The following is a 24,007-nucleotide window of genomic DNA, read 5'->3' on the forward strand; positions in this document are numbered from 1 at the left end:
AGGCCTGCGCAAAGGGGCAGTTCCAGAAGAGGTGTGTATGATGCTTTCCTCCACTGGGTTGCACCTGGGGCAGTGCCTCACGAGGCTGAGTTTGCTCTTGTACTTGTCCGCATTCACAGGGAGTCCCCCGTGTATGGCCTGCCAAGCAATGTCTTTGTGTTTGTTCATTAGTCTTTTCGATGCCACATTCCTCCACACCGTTCCAAAGGTGTTGGGGTGGAGACCCGGGACCGATTCCATGATGTCTTTAGCCCTGATAATTTTGTAGATGACCTTTTGGCTTCCACAGGTCTGTTTTTTCTCCCTCCAGATTGTTCTGCCTCACGAACTTCTTCACGTCCTTGTAGAACCAGGGCGTGCGCCAGCTGTAAGGGATGGAGCTGTCCCACTTGTCCCACCCCAGTGCTCTCCAGAGCGGCAGGAGTAGGAGGCGGGACATGGAGTAGCCAGAGGAGTCTTTGTCGCAGTCTCTCAGGGTGATCCACACGCAGTTGCTTACAAAGAAGGCGCGCAGCATAGTGGGGGATGTCGGGGATTCCTCTACCCCCCTTGTGCGGCTCTTTGTACATCACCTCGCACTTTCCCCTCTCAAACTTGGCCCCCCAGACAAAGCGGAACACTGCCATGGAGATCTCCTGGCAGGTTCTGGTCGAAGGCAGGTATGCCTGGGCCACGTACTGCAGGACAGGAAGGATCTCGTTCAGCAGTACCAGCTTCTTCCCCTCAATGGTGAGGGGTCTGAGGCGCCACAATCCGATCTTCTGCTTCACCTTGTTCAGCCTCTCGTTCCAGCTCTTTAGGGCAGCGCCCTCGCTCCCCACGACAAACCAGACTCCAAGGATTTGAATGAGGCCTGTTCTGATGGGGAAGGGGAGGAGGTCGGCAGTCAGGTTCCAAAGCCCAAATAGCTTGGTCTCTGACTTCCCGCAGTTGACTTTTGCTCCTGAAGCTTTCCCGAAATCCTCGCACGTCTGGACCAGCGTCTTCACCGACCGGCTATCTGCGCAGAAGATGGTGACGTCATCCATGTAGAGCGAGCACTTCACTTCGCGTCTCTGGGGTCCTGGCACGACGATCCCTCTGATCTCTGCGTCTCGTCTGATGCACTGGGCGAAGAGCTCTATACAACAGACAAAAAGGAGAGGTGAAAGAGGGCAGCCCTGCCTAACCCCTGAGAGGACAGGGAAGGGGTTAGTCTTCCATCCGTTCACGATCGCCACACTGCAAATGTCAAGGTACATCAGGTTAACATAAGAACAGAACATCTCCCCCATCCCATACTCACGCAGCACCCTGCCCATGAAATCATGGAAGACACGGTCAAAGGTCTTCTCCTGATCAAGGGTGACCAGGGGCGCGTGTACACGGCGGTCTTTGATGTAGTGGACTGCATCTCTGATTAGGGCGAGGCTGTCTGCGATCCTGCGTCCGGGGATGCCGCACGTCTGGTCTGGGTGGATGATCTGGCTGATGACCTTCTTCAGTCTAATTGCTAGGACTTTTGCTAGGATCTTGTAGTCCGCGTTCAGGAGCGAGATGGGACGCCAGTTCTTGAGGTCACACCTCTCCCCCTTCCGTTTGTACAAGAGCGTCAGCATTCCTTCCCTCAGCGTTGGGGGCATCCTACCTTCTGCTTCCATTTCCCTGTAAAGCTCGAGCAGGTCCGGGCCGATCAGGTCCCACAGCTTCGTGTATAACTCAGCTGGGATACCATCTCCGCCCGGCGTCCTACCCGTCTTAAAGGATTTGGTTGCAGCGTGGAGCTCCTCCAGCGTCAGGGGGGCGTTCATGGCTGCTTTTCCTGCCGGGTCGATGGTGTTTGTAATCCCTGACAGGAATTTGTCAGCCTGGTCTCGGTCTGATGCTTTTGGGGAGTAGAGGTCTTCATAGAAATCTTTCACGCCTCCCATGACTTCCTCCTTCCCCTGCTGCACCTTGCCATATTTGTCTCGCAGCTTCCTCAGGGGCGTGTGGGCAGAGTGGAGTTTCTTGAAGAAGAAGGCATTGCATTTCTCCCCCCTCTCAAGGTTCTCCACCTTGGAACGGAAGATGATTCGTCTGGATTCCTCCTCAAAGTGCTTTTGCAGGCTCTCCTTGGTTTCCTCCAGGTCGTCATCCACGTTCCATCCGCAGCGTTTGAGGTCATGCAGGGACTGCAGCTTGCGCTGCAGGCCCTCGAACTCCCCCTTCCTCTCACACGCCAGGCGTCTGCCCTTTGCCTGCAGGAAGCAGCGGATCCTTATCTTCGTGAATTCCCACCACTCTGCAGTGCTGGGGAAACAGGCCTTTTCTTCTTTCCATGCTGTGTATGCTGTTGTCAGCTCCTCCATGATCTCCTCCCTTTCCAGCAGTGCGCAGTTCAGCTTCCAGGATCCTGGCCCTGGGGGGAAACCTCCTCCCAGGCGCCCCTGGAGATGAATGGCTCTGTGGTCAGAGAAATGTACTGCGACCATGGAGTGCTGTCTGTGCTGTACCTGCTTGGTGGTGAACAGGAAGTCAATCCGAGAACGCACAGAACCATTTGGGTGGCACCAAGAGTAGTTTGCGGCACCTGCTCCCATAGATCCCACTGCGTCCTTCAGGGATGCCTCCCCAATCATCGCCATGAGTAGCCTGGATGTCACATCTATCTTTGCTGATTTGCTGGGGGGCACGAGCCCCCCCACCTCAATCGTGCAGTTGAAATCCCCACCCATCACCACTGCCCTGGAGGTTGCGAGCCAAGGGCGAAGGTGCTGGAAAAGTTCCAAGCGCTCATTTCTCCGGGGGGGCGGCGTACACATTGATGAGCCTAATCGGCTCCCCTGCCCACGAACCGTCTACGACCAGTAGTCTGCCGCAGACGCGTTCATGGACAAAATCAACAGTGAAACATCCCCCCCGGATCAAAATGGCTACACCCGCGTTCCTGCACCCGTTCCCCCCAGACCAGTAGGAGGGGCCGTGAGACCACTGCCCGCTCAGGTGCCTGTAGGACCGAGAAAAAGGTAAGGCACATTCCTGTAGCATATACACATCACATTTCTGTAAAGAAAGGAATATTAGTACTCTGGCACGTCTCATCCGCTCTCCTATGCTCCTTACGTTAATGGAGAAAATGTTAAAAGACGCCATTAGTTTGGGGATAAAGGGTTGGACAGACATGCAGTGATACTAGTTACCATCCTCGCTGGCGTTTGTGGTCTTGCTGATCTCCTCGCACAGCTGGGCTAGCAGATCCATGGTTTGCCCAAGGTTGTCATCGAGGAGGAGGGTCTCTGCTGCCTCTCGCCCCTCTCTTATGAGCTCTTCCACGGTCACCTGTGTCTCGCTAGGTGGTTGTTCTAAAATGGCCGCCTGCTCCTCTGCAATGGCTGCCTCCTGCATCTCTGCTTCCTCCTCCTCCAGGTCGCTTTCAAGGTCGCTGTCAGCGTCGCTGGAAGTGGGTGAGTCGCCGATTTGCATTTGGGCTCTCTTCTGCTCCAGCCCCTGGTGCGGGCTTTCCGTCTCAGGGGCTCTCCTCTTTATTCCCTGCTTCTCCATTCCGGTCCGGGCTCTGGGGGCGGTATCTGTAGCAAGGGGGTAAGAGGGGGGGGGTGCAACAGCCTCGGGGCTGGGGAGAGGTGTTATAGGGGGAGGGGCAAAGGGTGGTGGGTGGGCGGGGAGGGTTGAGGTAGGAGGGAGGGTGGGGGTTGCAGCAGCAGTGGGTGTGGGAGGGAGTGTTGCTGCAGGGGTGGGGATGGGAGGGGGTGGGGGCTGCTACTGAAGGGACAGCGGGCTCCGGAGCCGCAGCGGGCGCTGTTTGGGTGGCCTCCTTTTGCCTTTGCTCCTTCTTATACTTACCCCCTTGTGCCTTTACGGGTTGGTTTTCTTGGATGCCTTCTGGGTTGCTGTCAGGGGAGCGCCCGGTGTCGCGCCTTTCGCCGCGGCCTCTGCGTAGCTCCTGACCCTCAGCTGGTAGTCCCGGAACATGTGGGTTGTCTCTCCGCACAGGTCGCAGGTTTTCTGGCGGGGACAATCCTTTGTTTCGTGTCCGGTGTTCTTGCAGTTTCTGCAGGCTTTCAGGGTGCACTGTTTCCACTGATGCCCCAGGTTCCCGCAATTACCACAGGTCTGGGGCTGGTCAGGGTAAAAGATCCTCCCTGGGCTGCCCGCAAGTGAAAAACTGGGAGGGAGGTGGTGCAGCCGATCTGCCGCTTCTGGATTTGGCCACAAGCGAACTACCATGCTCCACTTTCCCACCCAGTACCTCAACTTGTCCTTGATCCTGCTCGGCTCCTTCACCACGGTGCAAGAGCGCCGCAGAAAGGTAGCAATATCCTTTCCAGGGATATGGAGGTTCCTCACCGTCACAGTGATCCTCTTCTCGTCCCTCTGGATAGGGCAGTTCACGTCGAACTCTGAGAAGGGGACCTCCTGTTTCAGGGTCTGGAAAGCCTCCCAGTACCTCCTGCAGGCTCCCGCCGTGGCGAAGGTGACGAAAAACAGGCCACCCCTGAGGTCCTGGATGCTCAGGATCTCGTCCGGAGTAAAGCCCGCTTTGCTCACCAGCTCCTTGGCAAAGGTCTCAGCGTCCAATAGAGGGCGCTGTCCGTCAACCTCCCTCAGCTGCATCACCACCGTCTGCCTCATCCAGGGTTCCAGGCGGGGGATCCTCCTGTTGCTGCTGCTCCCAGCTCCAGGGTTGGAGCTGGGGCCGCCGCTGCTGGTGCTGGCAGTGGGGGTGAGGCCGCTGAGGGGGGCAACGTTGCCTGAGCCGCTGGAGCTGGTAGCCGCTGGGCCTCCTCCATCCGTCTCCTGGCTGCTGGGAACCGTCTCCGGGGGTGCCGTGTGCTTCTCCTTCTTCGTCTTCTTCTTCTTCTCCTTGCGCAGGGTGGTCCCGGCGGGCTCCGTGGCGACCTCCATCCTCTCCGTTCCGGTCTGGGGGGCCGCTGTTGCCATCCTTCTCGTCGCAGGGGGGTAGAGCTTCACCGTTCCTCATAGCCCGGGGGTCCTGTCGCTTGGTCCTGAATCGCCCAGAGGTCAGGTGAGTCACCGTCTCTCTCTCGTGTTTCCGAATCGCCCAGAAGTCAGGTGCGTCACCCCAATAGCGGCAGGTAGCTTAAGCCCGAAGGCGATGCTACAAGGCCGAGGTTCCGGACTGTCTCTCTCTCGTGTTCCGAATCGCCCTGAGATCTAGTGCGTCACCCCAATAGCTGCATGTAGCTTAAGCCCGAAGGCGATGCTACAAGGCCGAGGTTCCGGACCGTCACTCTCCGTTCGGCCCTCTGACTAAGACACTTGATCTTAGCCAAAAGGCCACCCACAGACAGCTGTTTCGACCTTAATGGGTCTCATCAGTGTGGGGCTGATTTTAACTGGGTATGCAAATAGGCTATGGGATAGGCTATACCATAATACTGAGTTAAGTTATGGTGAGTAAAAAAAAGTGACAAAAACCCTCCACAGGAAAGCAAATATGCAAATACAACTGTATGCTCATCTGCAACCCCGCCTTTCCCCATTATCACCCAGCATACAGCACTTCCACTGCAGCAAGGGATTCTGGGAAATGACATGCAAATGCGCACACAGTGTCACTTTTTGCCTCAAAAACCATTTTTAACATGGTTCCCTATAGGCTTAAGCTTGCTGCATGGTCACAGCTTTGAGCACAGCCAGGGTTAAGGTGCATACCCAGAAAACCACCCACAGACAGCTGTTTCGACCTTAATGGGTCTCATCAGTGTGGGGTTGATTTTAACTGGGTATGCAAAGAGGCTATGGGATATATATATATATACATACATATATAAGGAAAAGAAGAGGAGAGAGCGCACGCCCATAGCGTAAAATAGTATTTAATGAGGGGAAGGGGGGGAGAGGGGGGGTAAAAAATGCACTTACAAAAGTACAATAAAATCAAGCATTTGTGAAAATAATCACCACCATCCGGTTCAAACTGCAAGCTCTTAGGGACAGTCCCAGGCTCCGTTGGTGAAGGATCAGCGTCCCCGCAGGTTTCCAGGGCTGGTGTGCTGTTAAAAGTCCAAGAAATCAGTTCCGTGTGATGAAATCTCTTTAGCACCTGCGCTTGGATAGGTCCGCTCCAGCGCTTCGTATTGACTTCAATGTCAGTGCGTCTGACGTAATGACGCTCCCTGACGCATACATACATACATATACACACACACACACACACACACACACACACACACACACACACACACACACACACACACACACACACACACACACACACACACACACACACACACACACATATACACACAATCACACCCCCCCAATACATATAAAAATTACCCCAATACCCCCAATACATTTAAAAATTACCCCAATACCCCCAATACATATACAAATTACCCCAACACCCCCAATACATATACAAATTACCCCATTAATCACTCTTTGATAAAGGTCCCACGGACCGAAATGCATCAGAGGACCTGTCAGCACGATGTCTGATTAAAGTCTACTTTTAACTCAACCCAGCCTCTCTCCTTCTATTGCTGTGCTGCTGTCAACCTGTCCCGTTGGGGGAAGATTTTCTCTATCTACTAACACTGCAGGCACGCCGGGCTGGTGCTACGCCTACACGCTGATTCCACGTCTCGTCATCCTGCTGCGACGCCTGAACCGCCGGTCACGTGACCGCCCCCTGCGACCAGCTTGGTGCAGGAGGGTTGGCGGCGGATGCATCCACGCTCCTTACGGATGCCAGGACCATCACTTTGGGGTACGCTGAAGGCACAGAGGAGCATCATTATTTCATCCTTCATACCACACACTCATCAACCGTGAGTCTTTCTATCTCGGCGTTTTTGGAGCTCTTTCTGAGCCAGCCGCTGGGAGAGACATCAGGTCATATATTCAAGCTGTTTCTATACAGCCGTGTGGTAGGATTCCAATATGACTATCTCTCTAAGGCTTACAGCACCACCCGCAACTTTCTACTGAGCACCTATAGGGTTAAGAATTTTCTTCACCTGTGTATACCACCTTTTCGTAATATGGCTGGGTCCTGCCAAATATTGTTCTAAACATTTGGGGAAATATTTACTAAGCAATGCTAAGCTGTAACAAATGGGCCGTAAAGTGCTATATGGCTATCAGAAGTAGCATGGAAATCTACAAAAGACACGTGACAAAAATCTGACAGGGTTTCTTGTTACACTAAAGGAAAACAAAATGGAGACTGCAAAGTATGCAGAGATACCTGCAAAAGGCAATTATAGCTAGGGGAACAAACAAGGACAGGGTGCAAATAATGCTAAGGGAAACAACAGGACAAAACAAGGTTAGTTCAAGGATTGCAGTGCTACATGCAAAGAGCAAAAGTAGCACGGGACAAATAATAAACCGGGGGCAAATAGTGTGCAAAGGGAATACAAAATCACTAACAAGAAGGTACCTGAAGATCAGTAGAACTGGAAGCCTGATAAAAGGAACAGGGAAAGTCGCAGCACTAAGGAAAAAGAATAACATGAGTCCTGACCTGTACGCAGAAAGTTTGACAAGTAAAGAACTAACAGACTGGGTGGGGTTCTATAGACAAACTGAGATGGCAGCTGGCCTCATGGACTGTTCTAGTTCTTACCAGTTCTGGACCTGAACTTGACTCCTCTGTGCTCCCCTACAGGTAAATGAGGAGTACTGCAGGAGGGAATCATGGGTACAATATCCTATGTCTCCTAGTTTTACTTTCCTTAGGCCGCGTCCATGGTTAGTGCGCGCACGCATGCCTGTAGCAGGAGAGATTTGTGGCCTAGGGGTTGGCGCGACAGGGAGGCGTGTCGGAGGCGTAGCCGTGGCGTCACCGAGCTGGGCGAACTGCTCACGTGACCCGGCCATTGCGCGACATAAACAAATGTATTTGTTTTCTTGTGCGCCGGTGCTCTGCATCGCACGCGCGGTCTTGCTCACCATGGATGCGTCCTTACTCAATGTGGTGACTGACAAAATGTTTCAGCAGTGTGAAGGTGCATCCATTGTTAACAAACGTTCTGAGTTAATTCCTTTGTTGTTCAGTATCTCGTGTCTTATCATTATTATTGGGTTCATTTCCATGAGGCATGTATAAGATTGGCTAAAAAAAAATGCACAAAATGGGAATTATACATGACATGCACACACAGCATTTCTTCTGCATAAACTAAAAGGTAATGTTGTTATTCTAAATGTTAATGCTGTATTACCGCTGTCATCAAGGAGGAACATTCATTAAAAAAGACTTGAAGGCAAAGTGAAAAGTGATTTAAGTACAACAGCTATAAGTGTCAGAAACAGCTACGTTGTATATCAGGGATTATGTTTGAAATAAAATTCAGTCAACGATGAAAAAAAATCTATTGAATTACTATAAAAATAATCTATATTTGTACGTAATGTAGCAGTGAAAGCACATTGAAAAGCTGCATATGGGGATTAGGAGTGTAAAGGATAGATACATATATTTGTATATATGGAGGAGATTACACTGAGGTTTTGCATGGGTCGGCATTGGGGCTGGTACGCTTTAATATATCCATAAATAATCTAGGGGAAAGGGTATGGTGCGAGGTAGCAACATTTGCAGATGGCAACATTGTACAAAATAGTTACAGTAGAGGCAACTCTTATTCGAACAAAAACCAGTGGCAATTCCCCAAAAAACCCAGGAAACACCCAGGTACATTCTGAATACATGCCTTAAACTTGCCTTAAACTAGCCCCAGCATTTCTGCATTGATTAATGGCCTATCAGATTAACAGCGGGGGTCCCTGGCAGTCCCATTCAAACTGAATTGGACTGCCAGGGATCCCTGCTGTGTTAATCCTATGGGTCGTTAGTCAATGCAGAAATGCCTTAAACGTGCCTCAAACTAGCCCAGAACATATTCAGCACATACCCAGCACATACCCAGAATGTAACCCGGCTAGTTTACGGCAAATGTTAGAATAAACGTTGCCTCTACTGTAGGTTCAAATTGTCTGATTATGAAGAGCTACAGTGGATCACGGTTCGACCCGGTATTGGTATTTCCTGTGTTCTTATTTGTTTCCAAGATGAGCCCTAATAAATAAACAACAATTGACGTGTGAGAAAATTTAATTTAACCTTTTCCATAACAGAGCACCTAATACAATATGGAATAAAATAGTAATTTATGTATTTGTTTGGATGAAAGTTTAAATGAAATCGTCACAGCTGCAGTTTAGAACGAAGGTAACTTCTGTCCAAAGCTTATAGGTTCTTAGAATGATGTACTTTTTTGGTAAATCATCTGCAGCAGATTAAAAGACATTTGTTAAGCGTTCTGTTCTTTTGGCTTCAATAAGATTTGTGTGTTAGCAAAGTGGGTTAATCTGCATTGTCCAGGTGTGAGGCTAAGTTTGCAAACTAACATGCAACTAACAACCAAGAATGAAAATGCCTCCTCTAAGTGAGACGGGGAAGGGGTAGCCAGGCCATCAATAAAGATATTAGGCCCGGCTGGTTACCTCTGAACCATATTTGGGGGTTTAGAGAGTCAGCTCTTGGACCCATTGGTTGTACATGAAATGTATGTCATTGTGCACCAATAAAGAATTTATGTGGGTTTTACCTTTCCAGGAGTGCTAACCAGTGGACATTCACTGGCTATGAGTTTCAAGGGGGGTTTTGCGGTAAAAGTGTTGTCACATTGTGTCTATTGTAGGTAGATGGGGCCCAGAGTTGCTAGCCACCCCAAAAATGCATACGGGAGTCAGATTCCCGGAGACATATAGGCACAGACCTCTGGTCAAAATCCTCCCTTGAAAACAGTTACGCGACTCACCGACAAATTCCCTGCTTCAGCACAGACCAGAAAGGTAAAGGAGGCATAGGGATGCAAGGTGTCCCTGACACAGACAAGAGGTCCCTAGGTTAAGGCGGATACTCATTTAATGCCCAGGTCTCCCAGAAGCTGTATAGGGCATGACTCATCACTAAGTTCCCTGCTTCAGCACATCCCATAAAGGTAAATGGGGCATAGGGATGTGAGGTGTCCCTGAAACAGTCAAGGGGTCCTAGGTTAATGGGGATACCCAGTAAATGCCCAGGTCACCCAGAACCGGTATAGAGGTTCTGGTGGGGGGGGGGGGGGAGGGAGGTACTCCAATCAGCTACAGGATTGTGAGGGGACTTTTAAAAGTCCAGTCCTAAGTATTGTATAGAGTGTGGGAAATATAGCTACTAAGAAATAACGTGCAGCTTCTTATTCTATTTCCCATAACCAAAAGACATAGGATATTTGTAAAGTGTATATTTTAGGGAACAGTGTGTTTTAAAACATATGTTTGTGCACAGTATAATGAGCTGGGACTCTCAGACAGTTCCACTGTGTCTACTCATATAGTGGGGATCAAAAGCCAGAGAAGAAGTTTGAGGTGTCAAAACCATTTGGACAGGAGGGAAGAAGTCAAGTACCCACGACTTCAGATCAATGGACACTCTTTGAATTTCCATTTGGCCCACCAGACTGGCAGGGGCCTGTCACTGTGGGTGGCATTGAGGGAATCAAGGGCCAGAAGTGCCAAATTGCACTTGCCCCTTGGTTCATTCAAATTTCCAGCTAACCCTGTGTGTCCCGTGAGACCAGCTTGTCTCCGATTAGCTGCAGAGATTTTTCTCACGCTCCTGATGTGGGGGGGGGAGGGGTGGGAGGGCAGTAATCAGAGGTATTATAACCCCTTGCCGCCATGAAATAGTTCTCCAAGGTTCTCCAAAGGGTTCTCCAGAGTTTTCCAGTTGTAAGTCTCCAGCAAGAAAAGGGCTGCTTTAGCGAAAAGCTGCCTGGAATATTTTCTGTCCTGTTTTTGCAACTGTGATCAGGGATCACAGGGACTAGGAGAGTTTAGGTTGTTACCCCAATTCCCAAGTAAGTGTGTATTTTTGCTGTATTTTGTATAACATTGTGTGCTTGCTTATTCCTGTGAATATATTAACAATTTATTTCATTAACTTGTTTTGCTCGATGCATGATCCTGGTAAAAAGGTGTAAATGGCCCGGTCTCCCGTGACACTAAGGAAATATATTGCATTTTTCCTAGCAAAGCATAGATTTGTTTTACGTCATTATATGTACCTTTCCCGACGAACATGAGAGCTCTTCATAGTTAAAATGACAAAAGTACAAAAGCATAAAAACTGCACAGGTGACATATAATAATAATAATATTATACTACTACCACTACTACTACATATAAACATATACTACATTACATATGAACAAGAAAGTTTGTGAACTATAATTTCAGATATTAATAACTCTCATTTTAATCCATCTTCCATCAGCAATCCATGTGGCCCCATCTCCCCCACCCCCTTATCTGAGCCGGACGGTCCGGTGCTGCTCTGTGATCCCCCGGCTTCCGTGGTGCAAACATATTTGCTCACTAAACACAAAGGGGTCTCTGGGTTAGGGTTTGCACGAGTGGCTAATAGGAAGCCGCAACATATTCAGGAGATGATGGTATTGCTTGCTTTTGGTTTGCCCCGTGGCCATGCTTGTAGTTTTTTTTTTGTTTTGTTTATTCAAAGAAACAACAAAAATGTAAAACTCTTGCCGCATGGAAACCACGGTGTCTCCGGATGTCGGGGGACCGCAGAGTAGCTCCGGAAGACTCCCTGCTTCAAATAACGGGGGGGGGGGGGGGGGGGAAGATATGGGGCAGCATGGATTACTGCTTGAAGATGGATCAAAATGAGAGTTCTTAATACTGTACATGAAATTATAGCTCACAAACGTTCTTGGTCTTTGTACTTTTGTAATTTTAACTATGAAGAGCTCACATTCGTCAGGAAAAGTACATATAATGACATAAAACAAATCTATGCTTTGCTAGGAAAAATTTAACAAATGAAAATCCAAATTTCCATAGCAGAGGCATTTTCTTCTTGGTCGAGCGTCCGCAGGCGTGCTAACGAGATGGAGGTTTCAGCCGAGCGCCAAGCTGTTTTTCAGCGCGCTGTCGGCTGAAAACCTCCAATCACAGCACAGCAGTGTCGACGTCACGGCGCCGTGACGTCGACGTCAGTGCGTCGCGGGCGATTGGCCCAGCGACGTCACTGCCCCGCCTCCAATCACCTCCCCCCGGCTCCGATCGCGCCCGCTGGCTCGCCTGTATGGGCATGAAATCGCCCAGATTTCAGCAGGCGAGCCTCAGCGTCAGCGCGGCTCGGATCGCCTCACCCCTCTTGGCCCGGGCCTAAGTCTCGTCCCAGTTCAACCCAGTTATATATATATTATATTTTTGTGTATTATTAATAGCCTGTCACAAAGCTCCCGTCACAATGTGTCTCCAAGGTCAAGTGAAGCCAAAGTTTAATATTGTATATCTTCTGAGTCCAAAGTAAATTCCAAAGATATGTCATCTTGAATTAGCATCAGGGATGAACCAAATAATTTGTAGCTAGTCACATTGAGGGCTTAGTTCAACGTTTGATGACTTTTCTATTTCAAATGCGACTTATATGAACTCCACTTTTGCTGGTTCATCTTTTTTTAACAAAGAACCTTCTTGCATAGAGACAGTGAAAAAATGTGAGATTGATATTATTCTGTATGTAATATTAATCTTAGAATCGTTTATGTTACTGATTTAATATCAAAGCAAAGTCATTCTTATAATGATGATGTGCTTTTCTCTTTTCTTTTTTTATAGAGAGCTTTTTTATTCGATGAATATGCAACCAGGAGGATACAACAAATCTTCAAATGACCTAATTCTGGAGACATTGTGGGATCACAAGAATAACAAAATGCAAAACACTTCAGCTGAGCTAGACCAGTATGAGCCATTAGCCATTGATTTAAAAGGGAGATATCATCCACAGAATTGTTTAAAAACGCTTGGTAAGTAGATCTACTGTAGTAAGCAAACATTGGTAATTAAAAGAATATGCAACAATGATTTGATTGATGCTTAATTTATAATGTGGACAATATTAGTCAGTTTTAGATACAGTGGGGTGGTATATTGGTGGTGTTGCATTCCATGTTTCTATGGCAATGCAACCTTGCTTATGGCGTATGCGCAATGATGTCACATGTGACCTTGGCATGCGAACATGATTAGTGGGCAGCCGCCTCAGAAAAGTGTGGGTGAGAGGCGAAGTCTCCATTTTCTCTATTTAAGCACAGCAGATTGAAGTTATCACTGCCTTGCGTTAGCTTAACATGCTGTTAAGCCTATTCTAATGAGATAACTAACGGATGCTGGTTTTGTATTGTATTGTATGTCTTTATTTATATAGCGCCATTAATGTACATAGCGCTTCACAGTTGTAATACATGTGGTAATCAAATAAATAACAGATAATATAAATAACAGGTCATGGGAATAAGTGCTCCAGACATAAAAGTAACATTAAGGAAGAGGAGTCCCTGCTCCGAGGAGCTTACAGTCTAATTGGTAGGTGGGGAGAACGTACAGAGACAGTAGGAGGGAGTTCTGGTAAGTGCATCTGCAGGGGGCCAAGCTTTATGTATCGTGTGTTCAGTATTATCCACAGTGTAATTCATATGCTTCTTTAAGCAAGTGTGTCTTAAGGTGGGTCTTAAAGGTGGATAGAGAGGGTGCTAGTCGGGTACTGAGGGGATGGCATTCCAGAGGTGTGGGGCAGTCAGTGAAAAAGGTTTAAGGCGGGAGAGGGCTTTAGATACAAAGGGGGTAGAAAGAAGACATCCTTGAGAAGAACGCAAGAGTCTGGATGGTGCATAGTGAGAAATTAGGGCTGAGATGTAAGGAGGGGCAGAAGAGTGTAAAGCTTTAAAAGTGAGGAGAAGAATGGAGTGTGAGATGTGGGATTTGATCGGAAGCCAGGAGAGGGATTTCATGGGGGAGATGCTGAGACAAATCTAGGAAAGAGTAGAGTGATTCTGGCAGCAGCGTATAGTTAGCTTAGTGGATACCCATTAAACTCAGGGAAAGTAATGTCCTTTACCTATGTGTGTAACGTCACATTATTTGCCCTGAATTAACAGAACTTTGTGCATCTGAGCCTTAATGGTGTGCAGGACTCCCGCTTGGAGTTTGTTTTCCCCATACTTTTTGGGTTCTTTGTGGGACCTATTTTGTTGGATGAATGTACCCACTATCTATATGAATATTTATATCTGATATATTATTATGAGACTTTCAATAATATTCCCATTTGCCCTTTATTACAGACAACATGTCAGGAATTTCTCACCAGGATATGTTCTGCATTGCAGATAATGTGAAAAATGATAAGGTAAGTCACAATAACACATTATCAAGCAATTAAATCTCATTAAAATGAAATACACTTTTTTTTGTGGACAACTAAAATGTTATACAATTACTCAATAGGGAAATCAGCAATACCTTAATACATTAAATTTCAAAAATTAAAGAGAGGTGCACGGAAACTAAAAAAACTAACAAGAGTATAATGGCTTCACGATTGGCACACCTGTGAGCAGGTGACTTGCATATATGACAAGGGTTAATACACACGGCTATCAAGCTGATCATCACAATATATCTTAGATTGCTGCCACGGCTGCCGACAGATTACCCGGGGCCCAGGACTTGAGTTACTTTCGGCCCCCTCCACCCTCGGCGGTATTGCGAGCCCCCCCCCATTTCACACCTCATGAGCCCCCTCTATTTCCCACACTCTTTCCATGTATTTCTCCCCTCCGTCTCACTCCCTCTTCCTCACTTACCCCTTCTCACCTCGCATGCATTTCTCTCCCCTGCGTCTCACTCTTACTCCCTCGTTTCCTCACTCTTTTCGTCACTCCCTCCCCCCTTCTCCTCTCACTCACCCCCACCTTCCGTCAATTACCCCACTCTCACTCAATCTCCCCACAAAATACATACCAAAAAGCCCACCCACCTAAATACATACAACCCCACCCCCAAACATAATAAAAATACACCCCCCACCCCCCAATACATATTAAAAGATACACCCCCTTCCCCATATAAAAAAAATACACCCCCACCCCATGTTAAAAAATACACCCCACCCCATATTAAAAAAATACACCCCCTCCCCATATTAAAAAATACACCCCCTCCCCCAATGCATATTAAAAATACACCCACCCCCCCAATACATATTAAAAAGACCCCACCTCCCCAGTACATATCAAAAAGACCCCCATGCCCCCAGAACATATAAAAAAAAGACCCCCACCCCCAATACATACTAAAAAGACCTCCACCCCCCCAATACATATTTAATAAAAAGACTTACCTTGTGATCAGGCTGGGTCCAGTGGCTGTGGGGGCACGCCGGCTGGTGATACAAGTTGGGCCCGACCTCTGGCCAGACCCGGCTGCCGGTCCTCTTGCGGCCAGGCCCTGGCTCTCCACTCAGCAGCAGCCTGCATGGCTCTATCTCTCTGTCCCACGCAGAGCTTCCGACAGGCCTCCCTCTCATGCAGTCGCGTGCCGGAAGCAGAGCCAAGCCTACTTCCGGGGCGCTGACGTCAGAGAGGCCCGTCGGCGTTGGACAGAGGGATAGAGTCATGCAGGCTGCCAGCGGGCCCGGGACACCTGTCTCCCCCTGTCGGCAGACCTGATTGCTGCCATCACCCAAGAGATAGCAAGATTCACTTGCAGAGTCTTTAGTCCCTGTTTACTAAACACTAAACAAAATATGTAATTAGCACACACAAATCTCTTGTACCAACTTTTCAAAACGTGCAAAGTTCAATCAGAGTCTAAAGTCGTTACATATTCAATTTTAGATTTAATATACAAAAGTGCACTGCTTTGGTTACAGGAAAAGATTACAAAAACATAGTACAATACTGTATATGCAGAATCTTTCTTAAAATAAAAGACAAAAATACGCAATGCTACATATAATGTGACAAAATACATAGTTAAATACTTCAATGTTAGTGTTCTCATAAGAATGGGTAATTTAACCCTTTGGCCAAAGCGTTATAAGCCTGCAGCCACTTCACGGCATGACCAGTATGCAGGTCCTAACACTACCTGTGAGAATGCTCATTTACCTCTGCTGGAGGGAGAATGGACTCAGTGGACCTGTCCTGCACAGAAACATGGAAAAACCTGCTACTTAAAAAGTGGTGAGGGGTGAGCTTAAACCCAGGGAGTATAGGTCCACTGAGGCCATTCTCCCTCCTCTGCAGAGGTAAATGAGAATTGACACACAAAGTTTAACTAAATGACCCTTACTCATGAGAATACCAACACTAAAGTATTTAACTATGTACAGCTAAACCCCGTTATAACGCGCCTCGCTATACCGCGATTCGGTTATAACGCGGTTTTCCCGTGGCTCCCGTTTTTTTTGCACACTGCACACACTGCACACACTCACTGCACACACACTGCTCATTGCTCACACTGCACACTGCACACTGCACACACACTGCACACTGCACACACACTGCTCATTGCACACACTGACACACTGCACACACACTGCACACACACTGCACACACACTGCACACACTGCACACACTGCACACACACTGCTCATTGCTCACACTGCACACACTGACACACTGCACACACACTGCACACTGCACACACACTGCTCATTGCTCACACTGCACACACACTGCTCATTGCTCACACTGCACACACTGACACACTGCTCATTGCTCACACTGCACACACACTGCTCACACTGACACACACTGCTCATTGCTCACACTGCACACACTGACACACTGCTCATTGCTCACACTGCACACACACTGCTCACACTGACACACACTGCACACTGCACACACACTGCTCATTGCTCACACTGCACACACTGACACACTGCTCATTGCTCACACTGCACACACACTGCTCACACTGACACACACTGCACACTGCACACACACTGCTCATTGCTCACACTGCACACACTGACACACTGCTCATTGCTCATACTGCACACACTGCACACACACTGCTCACACACTGCTCACACTGACACACACTACACACACACACACACACTACACATATACATAAATCAGCCTTACCTTGGGGATGATTGGTGAGGCATGTGGCTGCAGGGGGGGGGGGCGTGCCGGTGGGGGTGGTGCTGCGGTGGAGGGGGATGATGGCTGCGGGGGCCCCCGATGCTGCGGGGGCTGGTGGGATGGCCCGGTGCAGCGCGGGGGGGCATGGGTTGGGGGGGGGGGCAGGACGACCCTGCGCTACACACACACTGCACACACACTGCACACTGCACACACACTGCTCATTGCTCACACTGCACACACTGACACACTGCACACACACTGCACACTGCACACACACTGCTCATTGCTCACACTGCACACACACTGCTCACACTGACACACACTGCACACTGCACACACACTGCTCATTGCTCACACTGCACACACTGACACACTGCTCATTGCTCACACTGCACACACACTGCTCACACTGACACACACTGCTCATTGCTCACACTGCGCACACTGACACACTGCTCATTGCTCACACTGCACACACACTGCTCACACTGACGCACACTGCACACTGCACACACACTGCTCATTGCTCACACTGCACACACTGACACACTGCTCATTGCTCACACTGCACACACACTGCTCACACTGACACACACTGCACACTGCACACACACTGCTCATTGCTCACACTGCACACACTGACACACTGCTCATTGCTCATACTGCACACACTGCACACTGCACACACACTGCTCACACACTGCTCACACTGACACACACTACACACACACACACACTACACATATACATAAATCAGCCTTACCTTGGGGATGATTGGTGAGGCATGTGGCTGCAGGGGGGGGGGGCGTGCCGGTGGGGGTGGTGCTGCGGTGGAGGGGGATGATGGCTGCGGGGGCCCCCGATGCTGCGGGGGCTGGTGGGATGGCCCGGTGCAGCGCGGGGGGGGCATGGGGGGGGGGCAGGACGACCCTGCGCTACGGCAGGGCCAGGGGGCCCTGTATTGCGGCGCGAGGGCCCTGTGCTGCGGCGGGGGGGAGCCGGACCGGAGGGGAATCCCCCCTCCCATCTCCTGTCCCGTGGTGACAGGGGAAGCTGAAGCTGGAGGGGAATCCCCCCTCCTGTCCCGCGGTGACAGGGGAAGCCGGAACCGGAGGGGCATCCCCCCTCCCATCTCCTGTCCCGCGGTGACAGGGGAAGCTGAAGCCGGAGGGGAATCCCCCCTCCCATCTCCTGTCACGCGGTGACAGGGGGAAGCCGGGACCGCGGGGTAAATATGCACTGATGCGGCGGCCATTTTTTTTTTTAAAATTAGCGCGACCCCGTTAGTAACGCGGTGGTCTCGGGGTGGACCCCGAGGACCGCGTTATAACGGGGTTTAGCTGTATTTTGTCACATTGGATGTAGCATTGGGTATTTTTGTCTTTTGTTGTATACATTTGGCCACGCTCAGTAGCACTCCTTTTGACACAAATATATATACAGTATCTCATGTAGTGGCTTCTGGGGTTAGAGCTTGCAGGGATTGTGTTTCAGTTTCTTAAAAAAGAAATCCTATACTGTACCACATAACATGTCTCAGATTCCTTCCAAAGAGATAATTGGAGCATGAAAGTTGAGAAATCAATATGTTCGGGTGAGTTTGTTGCATGTAAAGAGACTATTTTTGACAGGTTTACTCCTAAATTTGAGCAACAAATGGATATCTGACCTTTGCATTCTCACGATCCTGAAGTGTTTGGTATCATTTAATTCTTCTAATGGCAACTATTACAAAGATTCATCTGTAATTCTCGTGAATCGTTGTTGCAGCCATGATATTTCATTTTTAGTACATTTAATGCATTCTGTGAACTATCTTCCTGGCCACACTGTCTGGTATTCCCAGACCATCAAAGAATCTCTTTAAAGTTATATTGAAAGGGTTGTTGTTCATTTCTACTGTCAGAGAGATTTGTGACTTCACAATTTCCTAAAACCAGGTATGACCCCAGATAACCTCACTTCTGGACCAATACATAAAAGTAGGCATGGTCAGTGGCTTGACTTGCCATAAAAACAATACATGTATTTTTAAGCTGTAACTAGTAACTCAAATTAACCTCTGGTGTGCTACGTTGATTGAAATACTGAATATCTTCTGGCATTATACGGCTGGTTTCTACTATTATTATTACAAATTGTATCCCACGCTCAATATAAACAATAACTCTGTAAGGGACAAAAACAGTAAAAGCAAACAAATGAATGTTTACACATTGTGCCACGTATTCACAATAAGAAGTAAAAACATGACAGAAAAAACAAATCATAGAGTTGTCATATGAAGATAAAGACACGAACAATAGTGAGTAAAAATACTTATCCCCAGCTCTAAAACACATAAGCACACAGAAAAAACAAGGCTGGTGACACGTACTGTATTGGTAACGTAAAATCTAGCTTTAAAAAAAAAAAGAGAGAGAGAATAAAGGAAAAATAACTGGAACAGCAGAAAAACAAGGCACTCCACAACAAAATAGTATTTACAGAAAAATGTATGAGGGGCAACTTTTCAGGGGCTGACCACATCTTCAGGCCAGCACCCACCAGTTTCAGCTAGATCTTACATTACCATTACATGTTACCAGCCTTATTTTGTCTGTGTACTTATTAGTTTGAGAGCCGTGGAAAGTATTTCTACTCACTATTGTTCATGTCTTTAGCTTTATATGACAGCTCCTTGATTTGTTTTTCTGCCATGTCTTTACTTCATATTGTGAAAATGTGGCACAATGAGTACAAATTATTATTATTTGCTTTTACTGTCTTGGTCTCTTACAGAGTTTTTGTTTGCTGTAGGAGAAGCGTGCAGAGGTGAAAACAGGAGACTTGCTTTTGGAAAAATAAATGTAGGCTGGTATTTCACCAAAGTGCAATAAACAAAAACACAGGCTTTTCCTGAGCCAAGGTGCAGCAAAAAACAAGGTCAGCAATATAAAGAATAGGAATTTCCTAGGCCAAAGTTCAGCCTCCCAGCGTATGAAAGTCCATATACGTCTATATAGACCTGGTGTCCCTTGGCATCAATGACACAGGGGTATGACCTGCACTCCCTGGTGTCCCTTGGGGGTCAATGATTTACACGTGTGGTCTGTACACAGACCAGGGAGAGCCAGAGAAACAGTTCTCTTTACTGCCTTTTAAACCTCTTGATTGACTCAGCTGGGCTAGTTAGTAGTCACCACCTTCCTCCAGGCAGAGATTAACCACTGCCTGGTGAACACCCAACAGGTCTAGCTCTTGTAAACAGGCCTGCCCCAGTTACATTTATAGTGTGTGCGGGATACCATTATATACTTAACTAAAATGTTATAGTACCGAAGATAATCTGTTAATCACCAACACGTGTACTGTATCCACAAATGCAGCAAAGCATCTTACCTGGGAAAAAAATATATGATTATGATATATATGATTGGCTCAATCCAGTTTGCAAGTACTGCAAGTGTATAAGGCAGTGGAGCTCAAAGTTGATCCTCAAGGCCTACCAACCAGTCATGTTTTAAGGATATCCCTGCATCAGCACGGGCGAGTCAGTAAAAATTACTTAAAATCTTGCTTGTTGGTAGCCCTTGAGGAACAAGTTTGAGCACCATGCCTGGCATGTTAATGAGCCAAGAGGACAAAGAACTTTGTATTCACAGCTGCATTCAACCTGAACCTCTTCAGTGTACATCTGCGTCGCTCCAAAGGTGGACGCTTGATGGGCTCCCCAAGAACTGTTCCCCTCTGCACAGGACCAGCATGCTATGGGTTAATATTTGCTTGTACTTTGTGGAACGTCAACCGCACCCACTGGAATTTTAAAGAACCAAGAGAACAAAGAACTTTGTTTTCACAGCTGCATTTAACCTAAACCCCTTCAGTGTACATCTGCATTGCCCCAAAGGCGGACAGCCTTTGGCGCAGCTGTAGGGCAGCCAAAGGGTGTGAGCCGTTTGCTGCTGTTTGGTGATGTTAAAGCTTCTTTATTTCAATCTGAAACTCACCAGCCCTTTTATCCCCTGTACCCCATTTTCCGACTATCTATGCATGAAATGTCGGTGAATTGACTGTATAACTTCTGTTCTTTTAATGTAACCATGTATTGTTATAACTCTGTGCCCAGGACATACTTGAAAACGAGAGGTAACTCTCAATGTATTACTTCCTGGTAAAACATTTTTATAAATAAATAAAGGGTAAACTATTTCAACAGAGTTTCAGTACTGTATGTCACTGCATGCAAACAAAACACACAGCATAGAGCCTTGCTGCACAAGTACAGTACAAACGGAAAAACAGAAACAAAGGGTCAGTGCATCCCTGTTTCTCAAATTTTTGGTTAGTTTTGCAGCTTTAATCTTAATAGGAAAAAATGTTTTTAATGACCAAGCTTTGATCTTCTCATAGAACTATGTAGGTGGTGTGTTTGTTTAACAGTCGTATGCTACAACAATGAACACGCCTTCAACGTTGCACCACAGATGCTAATGCCAATTATTGACTATAGAGCCGCATGCATTTTCCAGCAGCCTCAGAAAACTTGATATTCAACTCAATATCCTGTTTTATTTAATAAAATTACTACAACATCCATCATTGCGATATAGTAACAGGACTAGGATGATTATTCCCATAGTCCAGATGCTAGGTACATTTTTCTTGTTCAAATACTTTCTGAACAAGATACCCAATTATCTGAGCAGACTTCTCAACACTACTGTACACAGCACTTGCATTACTGAAGATCCACCTCCAGAAGATTCAATAAAGAAACCGGTCAATCTTCCTTTTCTTACTGGGCATCTCACTTCTGGAACAATTTAAGTGAGTCTTTCACAACCGTCTCTTGTTAAAGATCTTTCAAGACTTCTGCTGTTTCATACTTTAAACATGTTTGTAACTGGAATATTTAACGTTGTCATCACAATATTCTGTTCCCAGGACATAATTTAAAACGAGAGGTATTTTGTCCTGATATATTTTATTAATAAATCAATGAACTCTTGGTACCAGTTCCCTGTAGTGTCAGCTATTTCTTTTATTTAACCTGATGCTGTGTGACTGACTCGTACTATGAGATCCACAGATTTATTTGGCATTCTCGCTATGAATCACAAATCTTGTGAAACTTTCTAAAATAACTTGACTGTTTTTCCAGAGCAATACATGTGTCTTTTGGAACAGTTAACATGTCTTTCAAAATAGCTTAAACTGCAAATCATGGGGTACAGTAAATCCACAGAGCTCTGTTAAATCAAGGCAAATAACGTAACGTTACCTAAATTGGTAACAGATTTTGCGGGGGTGAATTACTATTTGCCCTTATTTATTTTACAGTTTGTGGTTCTATATTATGTCCCTTTCACAGTGCTTCTTAATAAATATTTAGTTACCTATTTATGTCTCTTTGTAAGTATTCTAAAAAAAATACTTGTCAATTAATTGGACACATACTTTAGTACACAATATACTATGTAATATATCATAGAAAAAGAAACATATCCTACATGAACTTTACGCAAATTTAAAACATTATATAGTTTATTACAACCTAAATTATACTGTCTCACATGATTTGTTTCTGAATAATTGTTAATATATATCTTGGTGTGACACTTATTACGTTTTCAATGGAAAGTGCTATGTGTCATAACCAAATAATATATTAGAGTACCACTTTTTTTCATCCCTTTGTTATTATAGGCTTTTCAAAGAAATAACGTTCTGATAATCATGGTCTGGCTGTGACTAACGGCAAGTTTAGGTATGACCTATCTGTCATAACGTTATTTCCATGTGCTAACCTGAACAGAGGTTTGTGGATATGCGATGGTAGGCTAACGGCTCATTGGCATTTCATTTGCATATGGGTAAGCCTAACGTCCATCAAAAGTTAGCAATATGATATTTTACTGGTTAACTCGAGGGCATCGTAATGTTAATAACCGTCGTGGATGGGTGTTAGGAGTGTTGTTACAAACATCTTGATAAATAGTTTAACAGAACTTTGTGGATCGGCCCCTATGTGAGCTAAGTATATTTATATTTAACAAACATTGTACTAGTTACACAGTTCTCTCATACAGCTCACGTGCTTATATGTCTGGTCTATATGCGTGCACAAAACTTCTCAGAAGTAGTACATTTTATTTAACGTTTTGACCCTCATTTCTAGTCTTATCTGTTGTTATAATGTACCGTATAACGCTTTTTGTTTGCATAGTTTATACACTGAAAGAATCTGCATTCCCAAAGTCTAAATGAGGCATGCCATAATGTATTAAAAAAAAATGAGTGACATAATTAATTCATCAGGTCAAAGAAAATACATATGTTAACATTTCTTTAATAAATTAATGTGTACATACGGATCATTTTGGGGAATCGCTAACCTAGCCCTATCATAATGCCTGATGAAGGGATCAGATGAGGTGGATGAGCTTGCCTCATTAATACAGTATATAGACAACACTGAGTACAAATTGATGCTTGAGTGGTGTCATTTGGAAAATCTTACTATTATATCTTTCTCATTTGTTTCCTGCAGGCTACAGTAGCTACATCAATGAGGACACCTGAAGTGTTTTCAAAACTTTTAACTACAGGTATTGTGAGACTAACAGATAATATGATCTGTCCAAAGCAGTTACAACCTTTGGGCTGTGTAAGTTCAGTAAGTAAGAAATCGGATATACAAATTCAGAAGAAGAGAGCTGGACTTTCTGTAGTGGACAATATTTGCCATGTCAGTGAAGACGAAAGGAAGCTCTTGAGTTTTGCACAGAAACCATTAAAATGGGATTCCTCTTCACAAATGCCAGAGCATTGTTTTCCAGAAAGAAGTGAAACAAGTAAACGTCTACACAAGTGTAACAACGAGGTTGTCAAGTGTGATCAAACACAATTATGTGACACTAGGTCTATGGGACAGGAAGAACAGTGTAGATTGCTAGAAGAGACAAAACAAGCAAGAGCCCTAATATTAACTATGGTGTTTCAGGATGGATCATCACAACTTAGCACAGTCAAGGTTAGTATTTTTCATAA

General features: G+C 46.4%; 1 protein-coding gene across 10 annotated transcripts in view; it reads left to right on the forward strand.

Annotated features, from left to right (window-relative positions):
- The window catches only part of POLN (DNA polymerase nu), a 207,820-nt gene that overhangs the window by 41,029 nt on the left and 142,784 nt on the right, over positions 1-24,007 (forward strand). For 9 of the 10 annotated variants that reach the window (XM_075570880.1, XM_075570908.1, XM_075570860.1 and 6 more), the window contains 3 exons: positions 12,647-12,837; positions 14,155-14,219; positions 23,508-23,990. In XM_075570880.1, the coding sequence (XP_075426995.1) occupies positions 12,647-12,837; positions 14,155-14,219; positions 23,508-23,990 (739 nt within the window). The remainder of the gene's footprint in view (positions 1-12,646; positions 12,838-14,154; positions 14,220-23,507; positions 23,991-24,007) is intronic. The other variant, XM_075570947.1, reaches the window with a different exon arrangement.

Source organism: Ascaphus truei, chromosome 1 (assembly GCF_040206685.1).
Source record: "Ascaphus truei isolate aAscTru1 chromosome 1, aAscTru1.hap1, whole genome shotgun sequence".
NCBI lineage: Eukaryota > Metazoa > Chordata > Amphibia > Anura > Ascaphidae > Ascaphus > Ascaphus truei.